General features: G+C 43.5%; 1 protein-coding gene across 1 annotated transcript in view; it reads left to right on the top strand.

The window, feature by feature from the left end:
• Window positions 1–20273, top strand: part of fam151b (family with sequence similarity 151 member B) — a 38751-nt gene extending 18478 nt beyond the window's left edge. The window contains exons 5-6 of the mRNA XM_024799116.2: window positions 15978–16113; window positions 16672–20273. Coding sequence (XP_024654884.1) covers window positions 15978–16113; window positions 16672–16813 — 278 coding nt within the window. The 3' untranslated portion in view covers window positions 16814–20273. The remainder of the gene's footprint in view (window positions 1–15977; window positions 16114–16671) is intronic.
• The last annotated feature ends 404 nt before the right edge of the window (window positions 20274–20677 follow it).

The raw sequence follows: 20677 nt of genomic DNA, 5'->3' as shown, positions 1-20677 counted from the left end.
GGAGTACATACTCAGGATAAACAAAAGCATAAAGAAACACAAAACACTGAGTCAGGAGACTCAGGACCATGACGCTTTCCTTAAGCAATGTCACTCACTTATTTTACCTCTATGAGCTCAATGATGGTCAGATAATGAGCCGAACACTAAAATGTTCTATAATCACTGCACATCTGCTCTGTTGTCACTTGTCTGTCTGTGCTGAATCCTCCACAAGCGCTCTTAGAGAGAAACAAACATCAGCAGCAGCATCCTGGAGGTCAGGCATGGGTCACCAGATTCCAGAGGTGCTGTAAAAGGCCAGAAAGTTAACAATCTGCCGTGAAAAGAGTGACATTGGTTTCAACACAGTATGTGTCTCACATTGAATGCTCATTCCCCTGCTGTAACATTCAACATTTTCTCAACAACACAGTGTAATAGCATAACCAACACACAGGCTGTAAACACAGTTTCCTCACACAACATCAGTTACCCAGAAAAGTAGCAGTTAAAGGTTAAAGTCTGCAGGGCCCACACTCTCATGTGACCCTAAAATCTCCCCCTCTGGTCTCTGTCATCCTCCTGCTCCTGCAATAAAGAAACACACATCCATACATCCACCCTTCACATCTGGGTGGAGGTGCAATCCTGCATGTTGGTGCTAAGTCAGTCAACTTCTGTCAAACTTTTGTCAGTCCAGTCAGTTCCCCATTTTTTTTATTATTCATTGCTGATAGTAGCATTTGCATCTTGTCGCATTTCGTTCCCACTTTCAGCAATATGACGCCACTTTAGAAAGTAAAAAGAATCCTTTTAAACCGGGACTTGCTCTCTGATTGTCCCAAATAAGTGGCTTTCCCCCGAGCCCATTTTAATATGGAAAAGCTCACTTTGCGACCGTTTTCCCGACAACATGTTGTATAGCGCTTTCTGTTCTAATCGTGCAGATCTCTCAAACGACAGAGATTATCTCAAAGCATCCATCAGCCACACACCTCACAAAATAACCCTAATGTCTTATTAGATCACGAGTTTCTTCTGATGTAATCAGGTGTGTGCCATGTTAAAACTTTCCTCCACACATCAGAAACAAGAAACTCAACAACCTATTAGCCTCACTCATTCAGACCCCTCTTCAGCATTCTGTTTGCCCCTGCTATAATTTAATCATCTGTCCTACTATAATATCAGTCCAGTGGTCTATGTATCACTTCTCATCTTACTAAGTGAACTGGACAAGATGACAAACAGTAACATGCTGAAGATGCTGTCTGGTCTTCATGAGTTTCATTGTATGTGTTAGTATGGTTAATGCATTTTCTGTTTGTGTGTGATTTTGTGTACCTTTCTCTCTGCAGTGTCTTAGACTCCTTCTCAATTTTCCCACTTAAAGCAGTCATTTTCCTCCCAGGTTCGCCAACCCAAATTTAATTTCCCACTCTAAACAACAGCATTCCTCTGGGTCCTCACCTGCTCTGTCCACTTTGATCTCCTCTCCCCCTTGCAGCATTCCAGCTTCAGCTTTGTCCTGTGCAGTCCCCACTGTCTCGTTCATTGCCATTTCACTCCAAACATGGAAAATGTCAAACTCAGACAGTCTTCTCAAAGACCAGTCACACACAGTGAAGTTGCAGCTTGCTGGAAACGCATGTCCATCCATCCAATCAGAAGATGGGTTCCCTTTCTCTCAGATGCCGTTTTGCACATACAGGGAGTGCAGAATTATTAGGCAAGTTGTATTTTTGAGGAATCATTTTATTCTTGAACAACAACCATGTTCTCAATGAACCCAAAAAACTCATTAATATCAAAGCTGAATGTTTTTGGAAGTAGTTTTTAGTTTGTTTTTAGTTTTAGCTATTTTAGGGGGATATCTGTGTGTGCAGGTGACTATTACTGTGCATAATTATTAGGCAACTTAACAAAAAACAAATATATACCCATTTCAATTATTTATTTTTACCAGTGAAACCAATATAACATCTCCACATTCACAAATATACATTTCTGACATTCAAAAACAAAAACAAATCAGCGACCAATATAGCCACCTTTCTTTGCAAGGACACTCAAAAGCCTGCCATCCATGGATTCTGTCAGTGTTTTGATCTGTTCTCCATCAACATTGCGTGCAGCAGCAACCACAGCCTCCCAGACACTGTTCAGAGAGGTGTACTGTTTTCCCTCCTGTTACGCCCTTAGTCTAGGCGTGTAGGGACGCACATAAGGTTGGAGGAGAGAGAGAGACAAATCCCCGCCCTGGTTCCCAAGCCAAACATCCCAAACCAGTTGTGAGTAAAAAGGTGATTTTATTTAAGGAAAAGAAGCATAGCTCCAGGGTGAGCCCAGGCCAAAATAATAAACAAAACCAACTAAGTCCCACCAAAGAAAACTAACTAAACCCTAGGAAAGAAACAGAACAAACAAATGACAGCGCTATCCTTCGCTCCCTAACCCGGAAAACAGGAGAAAACGATTCCAAAAGAAAAGGCGGCTCACCCCTTCCGCTTCAGCCCAAGAGTGCCTAAGCTCTCAGCTAATGCACCAGGAGCGGCTCCAGCAGTTCACGCTCACACAAGTACACAATAAAAGTACAGGCTGGGAAAACCAGGGTCAGGGCCGCGCCGGCTGCCAAGCTACTCGCTCGCTCCACTCTCTCTCCCTCTCTCTGTGGAGCTGTCAGAGCGGCTTTTTGAAGGTAGTCACCCGCTCCATGGTCCAATCAGCCGCTCACTACTCTTCATTAGGGGAGGGACCTGGAAAGAGTCTTAAGCACAGTACAGAAACACAGAAAGAAAACAGCCCACACAGGGTCCTCATGGCCACAGCCGTAACACCCCCCTTCCCAAAATCAAAGACATCTCCTTTCTAGATGTTTTGGACAGTCATGTTCACACTTGCGGACGCCGCCCAACACGATATTCATGAGCCGTTGGAATGTGGCGGGAGCGTTGCGCAACCCGAAAGGCATGACAGTGTACTGGAGAAAATGGTCAGGAGTAACAAAAGCAGAGATCTCGGCCGCACGTGATGTTAGAGGAACTTGCCAATAGCCCTTTAACAAGTCCAGCTTAGGGTCGGTTCTGTGACGTTCGTTACTATTGACACAATCCTCCATTCTGGGAAGAGGATAGGAGTCAGGTTTGGTCACACTGTTCACCTTCCGAAAATCTGTACAAAACTGTGGGGTCTTATCCGCTTTAGGCACTAGGAGACACGGGGAACTCCACGCACTAGAGCTAGGGACAGCAAGACAATTTTCCAACAGATAAGAGACTTCTGTCTGGGAAAGAGCACGTTTAGTGGGATTCACCTGGTAGGCATGTTGTTTGATTGGAGGATGGTCCCCCACATCGATATCATGCTCCAACACGGTGGTACAGGATGGAGTGTCCGAGAAAAGATTAGGATGATTCTCAATCAACCGACACACGTCATTTCGGACATCATCATCTACCTCAGTTAAATATGACCTTAAATCACATAGAATTTCAGAATTCCTAAGTCGTGCGCAGCCCACAGCACAACCGAAAACCAAATCATCACCTACTGGGTCATACTGGGCTTCGGAACCTGGCACCCCCACAGTCGCAACTGTTGACACACCACCAGCAAAGTAGGGCTTCATCATATTAATATGACACACACGACACTTTTTCCTTCGCTCTGGGGTGTCAATGACATAATCCGTGTCACTCAATTTCGCCTGCACCGTATATGGACCACTGAACTTTGCCTGGAGGGAAGATCCAGGGACCGGTAGAAGTGTTAAAACTTTATCACCAACCTCAAATTTCCTCTGCACAGCTTTCACATCAAACTTCCTCTTCATCTTACCCTGCGCTGCAACGAGAGCATTGTGTGCGATTGCACATGCCTTATGCAAACGCTCTCTAAAAGAACTCACATAATCTAACAAATTTCCTTAGGAGCATCTGTGTCAGACAGGAAGTTCTCCTTGAGCAGTCGCAACGGGCCACGCACTGTGTGACCGAACACCAGCTCAACAGGGCTAAATCCTAGCGACTCCTGCACGCTTTCCCTCACAGCTAAAAGGAGCAGCGGCAACCCCTCATCCCACTCCTTTTCAGACTCAAGGCAAAATTTCCGCATCATAAATTTCAACGTCTGATGAAACCGCTCAAGCGCACCTTGTGACTCCGGATGATAGGCACTAGATTTCTGATGTTTAATGCCAAGTGATTGCAAAACTTGAGCAAAAATCTTAGACATGAAATTAAAAGCTGATGTGTGTTGCTACCCGTTTTCCCGAGGCACCTCCTTGTAAATCTCACATTTGATGATGGACCACAGGTTCTCAATGGGGTTCAGATCAGGTGAACAAGGAGGCCATGTCATTAGTTTTTCTTCTTTTATACCCTTTCTTGCCAGACACGCTGTGGAGTACTTGGACGCGTGTGATGGAGCATTGTCCTGCATGAAAATCATGTTTTTCTTGAAGGATGCAGACTTCTTCCTGTACCACTGCTTGAAGAAGGTGTCTTCCAGAAACTGGCAGTAGGACTGGGAGTTGAGCTTGACTCCATCCTCAACCCGAAAAGGCCCCACAAGCTCATCTTTGATGATACCAGCCCAAACCAGTACTCCACCTCCACCTTGCTGGCGTCTGAGTGGGACTGGAGCTATCTGCCCTTTACCAATCCAGCCACGGGCCCATCCATCTGGCCCATCAAGACTCTCTCATTTCATCAGTCCATAAAACCTTAGAAAAACCAGTCTTGAGATATTTCTTGGCCCAGTCTTGACGTTTCAGCTTGTGTGTCTTGTTCAGTGGTGGTCGTCTTTCAGCCTTTCTTACCTTGGCCATGTCTCTGAGTATTGCACACCTTGTGCTTTTGGGCACTCCAGTGATGTTGCAGCTCTGAAATATGGCCAAACTGGTGGCAAGTGGCATCTTGGCAGCTGCACGCTTGACTTTTCTCAGTTCATGGGCAGTTATTTTGCGCCTTGGTTTTTCCACACGCTTCTTGCGACCCTGTTGACTATTTTGAATGAAACGCTTGATTGTTCGATGATCACGCTTCAGAAGCTTTGCAATTTTGAGACTGCTGCATCCCTCTGCAAGATATCTCACTATTTGAGTCTGTCAAGTCCTTCTTTTGACCCATTTTGCCAAAGGAAAGGACGTTGCCTAATAATTATGCACACCTGATATAGGGTGTTGATGTCACGGTCCTAAAGGGCGACCGTGGCTCAGGGGGTTGGGAATCGCATCTGTAACCGGAAGGTCGCCGATCCCTGGGCTCTCTGTCCTGGTCGTTGTGTCCCTGGGCAAGACACTTTACCCTACTTGCCTACTGGTGTTGGCCAGAGGGGCCGATGGCGCGATATGGCAGCCTCGCTTCTGTCAGTCTGCCCCAGGGCAGCTGTGGCTACAACTGTAGCTTGCCTCCACCAGTGTATGAATGTGAGAGTGAATGAATAGTGGTATTGTAAAGCGCTTTGGGTGCCTTGAAAAGCGCTATATAAATCCAATCCATTATTATTATTAGACCACACCCCTTCTCATTACAGAGATGCACATCACCTAATATGCTTAATTGGTAGTAGGCTTTCGAGCCTATACAGCTTGGAGTAAGACAACATGCATGAAGAGGATGATGTGGACAAAATACTCATTTGCCTAATAATTCTGCACTCCCTGTACTGCTGCTGCTGGGTCTCTCTGCTCAAGACTGCTGTTGTCTCTTGGACTGCCATGTTGTTGCTTTCTGGAACTGCATTTCTTGTCTTCAAGGAGAAGTTAGCGTCCTTGGAGCTCGCTTTTCAGGATGAGGAATCAGAATGACTTTATTTATCCCCAAGGGGCAATTAACACATAGAAGTGAAGCTGTAAACAATTCAGTCAAAACTCGGCCTGAGTGTTTCTAAAGATGTTAACCTATAATTTTCTTCCGACCGCTGCATGTGGGAAATTGATCCAGGTCTATTTCCCCATCTGCAAGTGACACACTGAGAGACATGTTCATCATTCTTATCACTGCTTGTCAAGTGTTCTGTCTGTGAGGTGCCCACACTTGAAAAAGACCAGACTTTGGGTTTCACTCACTTTATTTTGAACAGCTAGTTAGATAGTGGATAGGTAGGTAGGTGAAAAACCTTTCAACACAAAAAATAAAGAACATTTCATTAATACACTTAGACTCCCGGAGAGCAGTCATTTTGGTTTTCTACCTTAGACCCCCGCGGAGTCATCATTTTGCGTTTCTACCTTTAAAAGCCGGAGAGCAGTCAGTCAAATGCTGGAGTCATTCATATGTATATTAGGTCGTTACCTAGGAATTCTGGAGGGAGGGGAGTGGGGGTGAGTGATTGAGGGGGTTTGGGAGTGGAGTGTTTCAGTTTGCCATCTTAGGGAGAAATCAACACATGTCCTTTGTTGCTGACATTTATTGATGAAAACAGTACAAAAAACCAACCATTTGTACACATATTTACAAATAATGATAAAAAGTGAGTGAGTACATTTCAACATTTTCAGCAATCACTCACAATCCTGGCACTGCCACGGTATCTGTCGTCTGCATTTACCACATGTGTACCTGTAGCAGTGAACACATCGCACAGTGGCCTGATTTTTCTTGCATTTATGTTTGACCTGACACGTGGCTCTTTTTCCAGGGCTCGGTGTGGAGGGTTCTGCCCGAAGCAACTGATCTTTTCTTGCCTTCTTCGCAGCTACATGAGAGTGAGCCAACTCTGTTGCAAGCGCCACCAGGAAGTCCACCCGTCTTTCCTTCGTCCCGGTGCATGCTTGATACAGCACATGTGCATTCAGTGCTGCCATGTCAATCATGTTATAAAACACGGCGACTGGCCAGCGCCGTGTTCCTTTGCGGACAGTGTACTCCCGAACCATCTGGTCCATCACATCCACGCCACACTTTGTTTTGTTGTAAAGGGTGACCGTGTTTGGCTTCCTTTTGGTGGTGTTATCAGTCTGAACCACGCTGTGCATGCTACTAAGAATATAGACTGTCTTCTTCCGTTTGGCCGCATACGCCGTCAGCGTGGCAGCAGAGGTTGAAAACACCTAAGAAATAAGATAAATTGTTATTTTCATAGCCCTTTTACACACAATGAAACACATAAACATAGAACCACAAAAGACCTGCAACATACCTGAGTGGTGAATACATTGCGATCTGTCTGTCTAGTGGATTGAGGAATTTCCCTGCGAATCCTGTTGACTGTGCCGAGGATGGTGGTTTTCCGTCTAAGAAGTTTTTGTGCCAGTGAAAGCGATGTGAAAAAAATTGTCCGTGGTAACATTTCTGCCCTTGTCTAGGAATGGTTCCATCAGCCTCATTACTACATTTTCAGAAAGTCTCTCCCCAGTGGGACGACTGGGGTCCTTGCCAAGATATGGGAAGACATTGCAAATGTACTTGGATTTTAGGTCGCAAGCCACCCAAAACTTGATCCCAAACTTGTCCGGTTTACTTGCAATATACTGCAGGAAACAGCACCGAGTCTTTGATGGGAAAAGCTGTTCATCAACGGTGATATGTAGACCAGGGTTGTAGCACGTGATGCAGTTGGTGACAAATGATCCCCACACACTGGAAATTGCAGCGAACTTATCAGTCTTTGCTCGATCACTGCGGGTGGACTTGTCATCAAAGCGTAGGTGTTGCATGATGTTTTGGAAGCGGTTTCGTGCCATAGTTCCAATTATCTGTGGGTTTCCCAGGTTTGCTGACCAGCAGTCATTTAGAGATGGAACCCTGTTAACCCCCCGCAAGATGACAATTGCAATAAATGCCATTAGTTCAGGGAGGTCCATGAACCAATGAACATGCTCCATGCACCACTCAGCAGGCCATTTGTAAATATGTGTACAAATGGTTGGTTTTTTGTACTGTTTTTATCAATAAATCTCAGCAACAAAGGACATACACCCATGTGTGTTGATTTCTCCCTAAGATGGCAAACTGAAACACTCCAAGTTGGTGACTTATTTCCCTGGATGATTGAGAATGCATCAAGATGAAACACAAAAGGAAGTTCACAGCTTTTAGCAGCTCCCCCACCCCCTCAATCACTCACCCCCACTCCCCTCCCTCCAGAATTCCTAGGTAACGACCTAATATACATATGAATGACTAGCCAATTTAGCTTCCACTTCCACCATTTGACTGCTCTCGGGTTTTATAGGTAGAAAGGTAGAAGCCTGGGGATGCTAGTGTTCATTCAGATAAATTAAATGCATTATACAGAATACAAATGAAATAACAAAAATATATACACTTTAGTAAAGCCATTTAACATAGCTAAAGCTAAATACTTTTGTCTAAATCATCATTTAACCCAGTTTAAGTTAGTTTTACATTCATTGGTTTTTAATCACAGAGCTGAGTAATTTCACACAACGAAGATGAAATAAACTGTGGTTCTTAAATACACAAAGTGTCTACCTTGCATTTTACACTTTTTATAAACAATTACATTTTTTTTTTTTTTTTTTGAAACGATGATTTATTGATTTTGTCAGAACAACACGAACAGCAACAAGTCAGCACAGCCAAGCACAAAAAAAAAAAAAAAAAAAAAAAAAAAAAACCCAAAGCAAATGCAGGTATATGAGTTACCAGTACACACGCCTGGGACAAAATATGTGAAGCGTTTCACATTCGAAGTCAAGGGAAACAATTAAAAAAAAAAAAAAAAAAAAAGGGGGGGGGAAAACACAGACATTAATCAGTGTGTTTAAAAACAAACTGCGAGTCCCCTTTATGTAATAGCACAGTAAGGTCATGAGGTAGGTGATCAAGCAGAGGCTGCCATATGCTACAGAATGCATTACAATTGCCCTTTATGATGGCACTGAGGCGCTCCATCGGCAGCACCCTGAGCAGTTCTCTGTACCACTGTGTAACAGTAGGGGGCCGTCTCTGAATCCATTGAAACAGTACACATCGCCTCGCCAAATGTAAAAGTTTACTTAACAAAAGCATCTGTACAGAAGACAGAGAGAGCCCTTCTATAGATAGACCCAGAACGAACAGCATAGGGTTCAGTGGGATCGTTCGGTGGAAAATAGAGCAAAGCTCTATAGCAATATTCTTCCAAAATCTAGTAATTAAAGGACATTGCCATATGCAGTGGTAATAGGTCCCTACAGCCGTATTGCACTTCACACAAAGAGCAGAAATCTGAGGGTGAATTTTATTTAGGAACTCCGGCGTACGCTGTAGTCTATGTAAGATTCTGTACTGGCTTTCCTTTAGTCTGTTACAGGGAAACAATTTCATGGCAGATCTGAAAGTTTTGGACCATGCTTCCGCACCAACCTGAGCTTCGAGGTCGGTTTCCCACCGAACCCTGGCCTTATCAGTGGTTATAAAGTTCAAAGACAACAATTTCCCATAACAAAGAGAAATAAATTTCTTTTTTGTAGTCATTTCCTCGTTAACTTTGAGAAGAAAGCTTTCAACAGGGTTCAAAACTGGTTGATTGGCTGGAAATTTAAGGGAGTTCACATAATGCCTTACTTGCAGGAATCCAAAGAAGTGTTTCTGTGGTAAATTATACTTAACTTGAACTTGATTAAAGGCCATAAAACTACCCCTTTCGAACAGATCACAAATAAATCTTATACCTTTAGAATACCAATCATCAAATATATTAATGCCAATACCCGGGGGGAAAGCTTTATTCCTAGTTAGAGGCTGCAGTGCACTAGAGAAACCTCTTCTTCCGACGTGGGCAGTAATATTACGCCAAACCTTTAAAGTGGGCATCAAGACGGAATTAGTTCTGACACCAAGAGGGAGGTCCGCCAGGTCAGTGGATAAGAGACTAAGAGGTGAGAGAGGGTCACAGCACCAGGCATCTACCGATGGTTCGCCCCGGTGAAGGAAGGAATGTAACCACCCTGAGATTATTTGTGCATGGCAAGCCCAGTAGTAATATAAAAAGTTAGGCAGTGCCTGACCCCCCTCATCCGTGGGCAGTTGTAAAATCTGTATCTTTAGTCTAGATTTCTTCTCACGCTATATGAATTTAGAAAGACATCCCTCAATCTCTATGAATGTTTTTCTGTTGATCCTGAGAGGCAACATTTGAATGGGGTATAATATTCTGGGTAGCACATTCATCTTGATTAAACTTATTCTACCCGTCCAAGACAGGGGGAGGTCAAACCACCTATTGAGGTCATTCTTGATTGAGGCCACAATCGGCTTGAAGTTCAACTTGTACAACTCCGCTGTGTCTGCGGACACCCTGATACCTAAATATGTGAAACCTGTGGTCGACCACCTGAAAGGGAAATTAGGAGGAGCGTCCCACCTCCCCCCGTCACCCAGTGGCAAAGCTTCAGATTTATCATAATTTATCTTATACCCTGAGAAGAGGCCAAATTGGTTGATGATATGTGTCAGTGCAGGAATAGAAGTTTCTGGCTTAGTGAGAAAGAGCAACACATCATCTGCATAAAGGGAAATCCTGTATTCAGTATTCGACAAGGTCACCCCACAGATCTCAGGATCAGTTCTTATAGCCTCTGCCAGTGGCTCCAAAGCAAGTGCAAACAACAGGGGAGAGAGGGGGCATCCTTGCCGCGTTCCCCTACCCAGTGGGAAGACATCCGAGACCGAGCCATTAACCAAGACCCTTGCAGCTGGGGCCCCATACAGCAGTTTGACCCACTTGACAAATTCAGATCCCAAACCAAACCTGTCCAAAACATCAAATAGATACTCCCACTCCACCCGATCAAATGCTTTCTCAGCATCCAAAGAGATCGCAAGAGCCCTATAATTGGTGTTCTGAGAGAACTGCGCAACATTTATGAGTCGGTGGACATTGGAGCGGGAGTATCTATCCTTGACGAATCCCGTCTGGTCAGGCTTTATCAGAACCGGCAGAACCTCCTCCAAACGTCTGGATAAAATTTTGGACAGAATCTTACAATCCACACTAAGTAGACTTATAGGTCTGTAGGATGTACACAGATCCGCGGGTTTATCCTTCTTTAAGATCAGGGATATATGGGCAAGGTTTAGGGTGGGTGGAAGCACGCCCCTCTCAAGAGATTCTGTATACATTCCCAACAAAGGACCCGCCACATGTTTGGCCATTTTTTTATAAAACTCTGGCCCAAACCCATCAGGGCCCGGAGCCTTCCCACTCTGTAAGGATTTAATTGCATCCAAGACCTCCTGCACCCTGATAGGGCTGCATAGATCCAATCGACTTTCCTCTGACAGTATAGGGAGGTTAACAGTGTCAAGAAACAGTTTCCTGGCGTCTACAGTATTTTGACACTCAGGGGAATATAAGTCTTGATAGAACTCTTTCATTATTTTGCTGATAAGTTTAGCCTCAAACTGTAAGACACCTGCCTTATCTTTTAGAGAGGGTATTGCATAAGAGCCCCGTTTCCCTTGGGCAAGTCGGGCGAGCAAGCATCCAGGTTTGTTGCCTGATTCAAATAATCTATGCTTCGCATAGAATATTGCAGTTTCCGCTTTCTGAGTTAACAGTTGGTCCAGGGCCGATCTAGCTGCATCCAACTTCCGAAGCACAGAAATGGACGAGGATTTCTTAAACTCCCTCTCCAAGTCAGTGATATCGCGTTCAAGCACTAATTGTTTGGCTAAGTTGCTCTTCTTTTTTGCCGAGGTAAAAGAGATAACGGAGCCCCTGAGAAATGCCTTACCCGCCTCCCATAGAGTAGAAGCACTAACCCCCGGTAAGTCATTTGTAGAAAGATAGAGTTCCCACTGATCTTCTAAATACTTTACAAATTTAGGGTCACTAAGGAGAGCTGGGTTTAGCCGCCAATGTCTAGACGAAGGGTCATAATAAGGTGGTGATAGCTCCATTGAAACTGATGAGTGGTCCGAAAGCGCACATGTGTGGATCAAACAGCCCCGGGTTCTGTCAAGGACAGATCCAGAAACAAACATGTAGTCAATTCTGGAAAAGGAAAAATGGGGGCGTGAGAAAAATGTGAAGTCCTTCACATGTGGATTACAAACTCTCCAAGCATCAAAGAGACCAAGATCTGAACAGAGGTCCGTTGTAGCCTTTGCCATTTTTGAAGATGGTTGAGATTTTGGTGGATTATAATCAGTTTCAGGATTCAAGCCACAGTTAAAATCCCCACCAATTATTACGTGGTTCGGACACACAGGGGAGGCTTTTGCCAGAAAATTTGAATAGAACGATCTATCAAAAGTATTCGGTGCATAAACACTTCCCAATAGAATTAATTCCCCATATAGAAGCCCAGTAATCAAAATAAATCGTCCGTCCCCCTTACAATAGTATGTAGCGTGAATGGTAGATTTTTATGGACCAATATTGCGACGCCTCTACTTTTAGAGTTAAAGGAGGAATAATAAATTTGTCCCACCCAATCACGTTTGAGTTTTAGGTGTTCGGAATCTGTGAGGTGAGTCTCTTGCAGTAATGCAATCTGCACTCTATCTTTTTTGAGTAAGGAAATTATCTTGCGCCTCTTAATGACGTGGTTAATTCCCTTGACATTAAGAGTAATAATTTTAGTGTTACTCATTGCAAAAGTAATCTGTCATTGGACAAGAATCGTCAACCCAAGGCAAACAGAAAGAGCCATCATAATAAAAGACATGTGAAAGACTTAACCCATGGCCTGAACCGGCCGTGCTGACATGAACAAAACCATCACAAAAAGATGGCAAAGGAACCTTCACCCACACAACAAATTGCATACAATAACAGAGTTAAGATAAACGTAAAGATATCACGGACTAAAAACAGACAAACAAGAAACAATAAAAATGAAAATGCCACCCACTGGGTGGTGTCACAAGCCCAGTGCAGCCAAAAGAAGTTTCACTCCACGGGAGAGAAGGAGAGAGAAGACAAGAAAAAGAGAAAAAAAACAAAAAAAAAAAAAACAAAGCAAAACCCCGCCCCCGCTCCCCAAATCTGAATGGAATCGGGTTACTGTCAGTTGTGAATCAAAATTAGAGACTGAGTAAACAATTAGGCTATTTTCCCCGTTAAACCGTCTCTGCCTCCTCAAACTGCGTTAAACGCTGCGGACTCAGGCGTCCAATGACACGGTCCCAGTTAAGTCCGGCAGTGCCACAGTTTGTACGGGGCAAGCATCTATTAATCCAGCGCATTGATGAAACTTTGTGCATCTTTAGGCGATTCAAACTTGTGCTCATTGCCATTGTAAGTCAGCACAAGCGTCGCTGGATAGCGCATCCTAAAGCGGATGCCCTTGTCGATTAAGGCACGGCAAGAAGCATTAAATCCCCGTCGTTTCTCACGGATCGCGTAGGAGAAATCCTGATGTATGAAGATCCGCTGCCCGTCGTGGTGGAGTTCGGGGGCCGCTTTCACTGCAGCCATAATCCGCTGTTTATCTCCGGAGTTGTGGAGCTTGATGATCACCGGCCTGGGGTGAGCACCCCGCGGGCCGAGGCCCCGGTGTGCGCGGTCAATTTTAATGCGGGCTTTACCCGCGGAGCTGTGTCCCAGCCCGAGTGTGGCAGGCAGCCAAGCCTCAAAAAACTGAGTAGGGCTCTCACCCTCCGCACCGTCTTTCAGGTTAATGATGCGAATATTGTCGCGCCTGCTGCGGTTCTCTAAGTCGTCCAAACCTTTTGCCATAACCTTAATCCTCCCCTCCGCTTCAGCCAGCCTCCCCGCGAGGTCAGTCACCCCATCTTCCATATCTGAGATTCTCTGCTCTGCCTCCGTGACGCGTTTGGAGACGTTTTCCAGCGAGGACGAAATTTTCTCCAGTGTCCCCGACAGTGCAGACAGTTTTTGGTCAATTACCTCACTGATGCTATCGGTCACCTCGCGGACGAGAGTTGCGGTGTCCACCGGGGGCGAGGGCTGGTCGCCCATTGCTACTAGCATGTCAGTTTGGCTAGCATTGTTCATCACGACGGCCGTGGTCTTTCGAGATTGTATCTTCGTCTGCTTCGACATTATTTAACTTCCAAAAAGCGTATTTAGGACTGCTGAGTATTCCCAAAGCTCTCAGTCACTAGTTTAGGTAAAAATATAGACAGTAGTGCGCATTACACTGTGATAAGTACAGGTGGGAGCGGGAGCACAGTGAAAGCACGTCTTCTAGCCTACCATATTCACCGGAACCCCCAACAATTACATTTTTAAAGTATACATTTTAGAGTTTGCAAATATTTTAATAAAGACTTTAACCAAGGATTTTCTTTTACAAAGAATTATTTTCCTTAAATTAAACCAAACATATTTACACTAGTTTTAAGATTTAACCAAGGATTTGGGGTAACTATTTTTAGTATTAATAAAATAAATGTGGGAAACACTATCTACATAAACAATTTATTCAAACTTAAACATTCATTTTAATATCAATATAGTTTTTTAAACTTAAATGCAGTAACTATTTCCCAAAGCATAAATACATTTCCACAATTGAGCTTCCATAGTTCCCCAACATATAAGCAGCAAATATGAGTCCAAGAGCTTACCGATAGCCCGTCTAGCTCAAAGTCTTCCTCACAGTGGAAAGTGGATTGTGCTTTGTTTGCTGTCCTCTCAGTATGTCGCACCCGGGTCAAATGGCTGCTGCATGCATTTTAAGGTCTACTAGGCACGCCAGCCCTTGATTGCTCTAATTCAGCTCACCTGGCGGAGCGGCGCGCACCAGGCCACGCTTAGTTGTAGATTGCACACAAGGTCTAATCAGCAGCCATGTGCAAGCAGCAGCACAGAGCAGGTAGTGGGCAGGAGGAGGAAGAGAGGAGTAACAGCCACACCTACTAGGTCAGCGCGACACTGCTTAAATAAGACACCTCCTCTCTCTGGTTTTGAACTCTCCTCTCTTAAACCCAGAAAATGAGATTGTAGTTGTTCTAGGCTGAGAAACACAAAACCCTCTTCATGTTATTATTGATTTAAATAACAGAGTTGTTTAAATCAACAACTCTGTTATATATAGCTTTGTGTCCACCCTAGGGGAGTTCTAGGTTCGCATGGGTCCGCGTATCCAGAGCTGAGGATCTTGCGTCCTCAACAGACCTGAGGGGTGATGGAGATGTAGTCTCTACACGTATAATATAACCTGTAATATGGACAGTATGACAGTTCTCAAATATGCAGACAACATGGTGGTGCACCCGACTCTAATAGCCTGGCAGCATGTTGTCAGCAAATACAACTCACACGCTGTTTCAGCACCTGGAGGTCAAAGGGCAGGTGGTGCAGCAGCTCAGTGCCTTTAGGTACCCGAACAGTGAGGAGACTCAGAATACTTTATCAATGCAAGAGGAAACTTTGCAGTCACAGTTGCTCCAAGACAGTAAGGACAGTAACTAACAAGTTACAGTACCAATAAAAAATTACAGTATATTACACAATAGTTCTAATAAATAAATAAATATCCCATTATCTCACATGGAAGAGAGTGTAGATAAAGCTGAAATTGAGATGCCCTCTTACACTCTCCTTTGTAGAGGATGTGCAGCTGTTGCTGCACATTAGATGGACGTAGCCACAGGCAGGAACTATTTTCTGTCTCATTTGGGTAAATCTGTCTCTCACTGAGCATGCTCAGCACATCACGGAGTGGGTGGGAGGTGTTGTCCAGCATCCTCCATGTCTTGGACAACATCCGTCTCTTTGACACCATCTTGGCAGAGTAAAAATAAAATTCTCACCAGGAAAATACATGCATGCAACATAAGAGTTCATCCTGACACTAGAAGAACCCATGTTCATGGACTACCTTGACAGCCGAGTCAGCCAGCAGTCAGGTGGCTAATGTTGGTCCAGAACCACTAAGGAGCTCATGGTGAGTTTTCATGGGGAAGAAGGCAAGAATGCCTGGCTGTTATACTGGGAACTGTGGGACCATGTGCCTGTCTCACCTGAGAGCACTTCCTGAGTGAGGTTAGAACGAGAGTCAGTGAGTCCTCAGCAGACCATAGTGACACATCTCACATAACACGTTTATGTTTTGTTTCTCTTTTGTTCAGGCTACAGCTGGGATATGGTTCATATGATGGAGAAGATCTGTAGAGACCTTAAACATCCCGTAACATTCCCAGTACGTGCAGCTCTGCTGGCCAAGTCCTTCTCCCAGCTGACATGGCTGCTGAAGCAGTCAGACAGGTGAATGTCGGCCACATGGGACCTTTTTCTCAGAACAACACCACAAACATGCAGTGGCTTCTTTGCTGTCTCCTGGTTGTCTGAAGAAGCCATATATATGCTCGATATCAGTAAAGGAGAGCAAATCAAAATCAGCAAACACTGTATTCGTCTAATTAGCCTCATTGTGGATCAGAGGTAGTCAGTAGGCTGCAAGCAGTCACAGTAGTTTCTCCTTTTTACTTCTCACACATTGGTGTGGGACACAGCTGAAGCGTTATGTTACCATATAATCATAAACTGTCCTTTTAGCTTCTTCGATAAGATCTCTGTCTGCCAAGCAGTGAGAGAGAAAGTGTCATCACTGGACAGAAGCATGTGTGCATCACAGTTTAACTCGATCCACACTCGTCTCATAGTTGTGATTTCATTGGACCATTTTAATGTTTCAATGCCACAAAGTTAGATTTTCATCTGTTGTTACAATAAAGTTGAAAAAATCAGAATAAAGTCAAATGGGCGGAGTTTCCAAAACCATTCTGACATATGTTAATACCTTTTTTTCCTTGACATTGACAGGTACACTCTAACTGTGTGGACGGGCCACAGTGATGAGTTCTCACTGCAGGACTTGCTGCCCTACAGAGAAGAGTTTGCCACGAGCAGGATTTACTTTGACCTGCCAGACTCTCTAAGAGCACGGATCAGTTCAGCACAATAAGCACATATGAATCCAGTGAGAAGTTGTCTGGCTGTGACATTAACTGGTGCACCTGCAAGTGGAAACTAACTTCATCCTGAATTTATCTGAAGCTCGCTTCCTGTTAAAACAGAGTTCATCCTCCCCACGGTCACCGACTGCTTGCTCATAGGAATCGTCTATTCATGAGGATCCTCTGCAGTACTGTAAGGTGTCTGCCTCACAGTATTAAGGCCATGACATTAATGTTACTGGGCCTGGTGCATTTCAAATCAAAAGATGCTCTAAGCCCACTTGCATGTAATATTTTCTGTTTTCTCTACTGATTCTTTTTTTTGGGTGGGATAAAAAAATTTGCAAATCAGCCGAGTCCAGTCACGTTGTGTTTTTGTTTGTTTGTTTTTTAATTAAAGAGTGTTAGTCTATTTTCAAGTGGGACGAATCAGACAGTTTCGAGCAGAAGGGGGCTCTTTCCCACACAGGTTGGACTTTCCTTCACTTACACGGCCTTTTAGCTGAGCCTTTGTGTCTTTCAGAAGCTGAGTTTAACAGATTCTCTTAAAAATATATTTAGTTCAAGTTACACTAGCTAAAGTGCATATGAGGAGGGATGTTATACCCCTTCAAATGAGTGATTTATGACCCACGATAAAATGATTTATGAGTAATAAAGGACGTAATAAAACAAATGGCAGTCATAAAAATATGTTATTAATAAAATTATTAATAACATTTTAATAACATGAAATTATCATATTAATAAAACTATTATTAAAATGATCATATTTCATAACTCATTCAATAATTAAAAAATTATTTGATTATTAAAAATATTTTTAAAAAAATGCAATTTTTAAGCCAAAAGAAGTTTATTTTTTTATGGCCAAAAATGTCGTGTGTGTGTGTGTGTGTGTGTGTGTGTGTGTGTGTTAAACCATAGTTCTTAGTGCTTAGTTAATCTTGTGCTTTTGTAATATTTAGAATGGAGATACAGGCTGCATGCCCCGATGGAAAGCTTTATTACTATTTATTTCCATTTGTTTAATACGAACTAGGAAATTTACAATCAAAGTCCGAGTCACAAACTCTCACGATCCCGAAAACCCCCCAGCATCTCCCGTCTATCCCCCAAACCTCAGGCAAGTTAACAGTGTTCTCCTGAAAAAACCCTGTGTCTTCCTCCAAACTCACAGCACTCCTAACTTCTCACATCCAGCGCACAGCCTAAATTGTCCGTCTTACTCGCCTCGTCTCAGCTCCCGAGTGATGCTTACCTCTTTTTTGAAACTTTGTGCCCGAGACCAACTCTGCCTCATAGGCGTGCCTAACTTCGCCCGCTACCAATCACATATCACACATATGCTCCTGGTGAGCATAAGATGTCTGATATCAGCTTGGCATCTCGGTTATAAATGAAATTCAAAATGTTTTTGGTATCACTAATGTATAATTTGACTTGTGAGATACACACAACAAGGCCTAGAAGAAAAGGGGATAGTTTACTACGTGCTATAAAAACACAATCCTTAATCTTTGATTGTGAGAAAATGGTAAGCTGGGAGAGAATACAGCATTATACAAGCAATATGTTTTGGCTGTGTCCGTAGATCTAAGACATACAGTGGGGCAAAAAAGTATTTAGTCAGCCACCGATTGTGCAAGTTCCCCCACCTAAAATGATGACAGAGGTCAGTAATTTGCACCAGAGGTACACTTCAACTGTGAGAGACAGAATGTGAAAAAAAAATCCATGAATTCACATGGTAGGATTTGTAAAGAATTTATTCGTAAATCAGGGTGGAAAATAAGTATTTGGTCAATAACAAAAATACAACTCAATACTTTGTAACATAACCTTTGTTGGCAATAACAGAGGTCAAACGTTTACTATAGGTCTTTACCAGGTTTGCACACACAGTAGCTGGTATTTTGGCCCATTCCTCCATGCAGATCTTCTCGAGAGCAGTGATGTTTTGGGGCTGTCGCCGAGCAACACGGACTTTCAACTCCCGCCACAGATTTTCTATGGGGTTGAGGTCTGGAGACTGGCTAGGCCACTCCAGGACTTTCAAATGCTTCTTACGGAGCCACTCCTTTGTTGCCCGGGCGGTGTGTTTTGGATCATTGTCATGTTGGAAGACCCAGCCTCGTTTCATCTTCAAAGTTCTCACTGATGGAAGGAGGTTTTGGCTCAAAATCTCACGATACATGGCCCCATTCATTCTGTCCTTAACACGGATCAGTCGTCCTGTCCCCTTGGCAGAAAAACAGCCCCATAGCATGATGTTTCCACCCCCATGCTTCACAGTAGGTATGGTGTTCTTGGGATGCAACTCAGTATTCTTCTTCCTCCAAACACGACAAGTTGAGTTTATACCAAAAAGTTCTACTTTGGTTTCATCTGACCACATGACATTCTCCCAATCCTCTGCTGTATCATCCATGTGCTCTCTGGCAAACTTCAGATGGGCCTGGACATGCACTGGCTTCAGCAGCGGAACACGTCTGGCACTGCGGGATTTGATTCCCTGCCGTTGTAGTGTGTTACTGATGGTGACCTTTGTTACTTTGGTCCCAGCTCTCTGCAGGTCATTCACCAGGTCCCCCCGTGTGGTTCTGGGATCTTTGCTCACCGTTCTCATGATCATTTTGACCCCACGGGATGAGATCTTGCGTGGAGCCCCAGATCAAGGGAGATTATCAGTGGTCTTGTATGTCTTCCATTTTCTGATGATTGCTCCCACAGTTGATTTTTTCACACCAAGCTGCTTGCCTATTGTAGATTCACTCTTCCCAGTCTGGTGCAGGTCTACAATACTTTTCCTGGTGTCCTTCGAAAGCTCCTTGGTCTTGGCCATGGCGGAGTTTGGAGTCTGACTGTTTGAGGCTGTGGACAGGTGTCTTTTATACAGATGATGAGTTCAAACAGGTGCCATTCATACAGGTAACGAGTGGGGGACAGAAAAGCTTCTTACAGAAGACGTTACAGGTCTGTGAGAGCCAGAGATTTTCCATGTTTGAGGTGACCAAATACTTATTTTCCACCCCGATTTACGAATAAATTCTTTACAAATCCTAGCATGTGAATTCATGGATTTTTTTTCACATTCTGTCTCTCACAGTTGAAGTGTACCTCTGGTGCAAATTACTGACCTCTGTCATTATTTTAAGTGGGGGAACTTGCACAATCGGTGGCTGACTAAATACTTTTTTGCCCCACTGTAAACCTGTTATTAGTTATTAAAGTTAACTGGAGTGCAGCTTTAATTTAAAATTATTTCATGAACTGTCCAGGAATTACAGACAGCTTTATACTGATATGCTGATATAAAATTCCCTGAGTTTATTGGCTGCAAATTTGTGCACTATTTTTTTGTATTTTTCTAATATATCTCTGATCCACGTTTTCTTACTGACCGTTGTGCTCCTGTAACGTGAATTTCCTGAGTGTGGCATTAATAAAGTCTGTGTCTATGCCAAACCTAAAGTTTAAACTCATTTTTTTAATTTACTAAGATTTCTGATTTGCAGCTAAGACTGTGACATTATTTCACCATTTGCAAGCCAGAAGAGTGATCGCTCTTGAAGCCTCGTTGTTGCACAATACTAGGACTACTAGTACTACTTCTAGTACTACTGCAGCAAGACACTTGTTTCCTTTTTTCCATCAAACATTTCTTTCAGCCATGGATGTGTGACTAATTTTTTATTCAATAACCAGAAAGTACACAAATACAAGATTAAATAATTTATTTATCAAAGATACATAATTACACATTGATACAATGAACAAAGTGTCTATAAAAATTACACACAGTGTAAGAAAATTATAACATTATAACGTACAAATAAGTGTTTTATGTCATAAGCCACCCAGTGTCATAA

This window comes from Maylandia zebra, linkage group LG12 (genome assembly GCF_041146795.1).
Source record: "Maylandia zebra isolate NMK-2024a linkage group LG12, Mzebra_GT3a, whole genome shotgun sequence".
Lineage (NCBI taxonomy): Eukaryota > Metazoa > Chordata > Actinopteri > Cichliformes > Cichlidae > Maylandia > Maylandia zebra.
The sequence above is the reverse complement of the archived record's forward strand: the minus strand, read 5'-3'. Positions and strand labels throughout refer to the sequence as shown.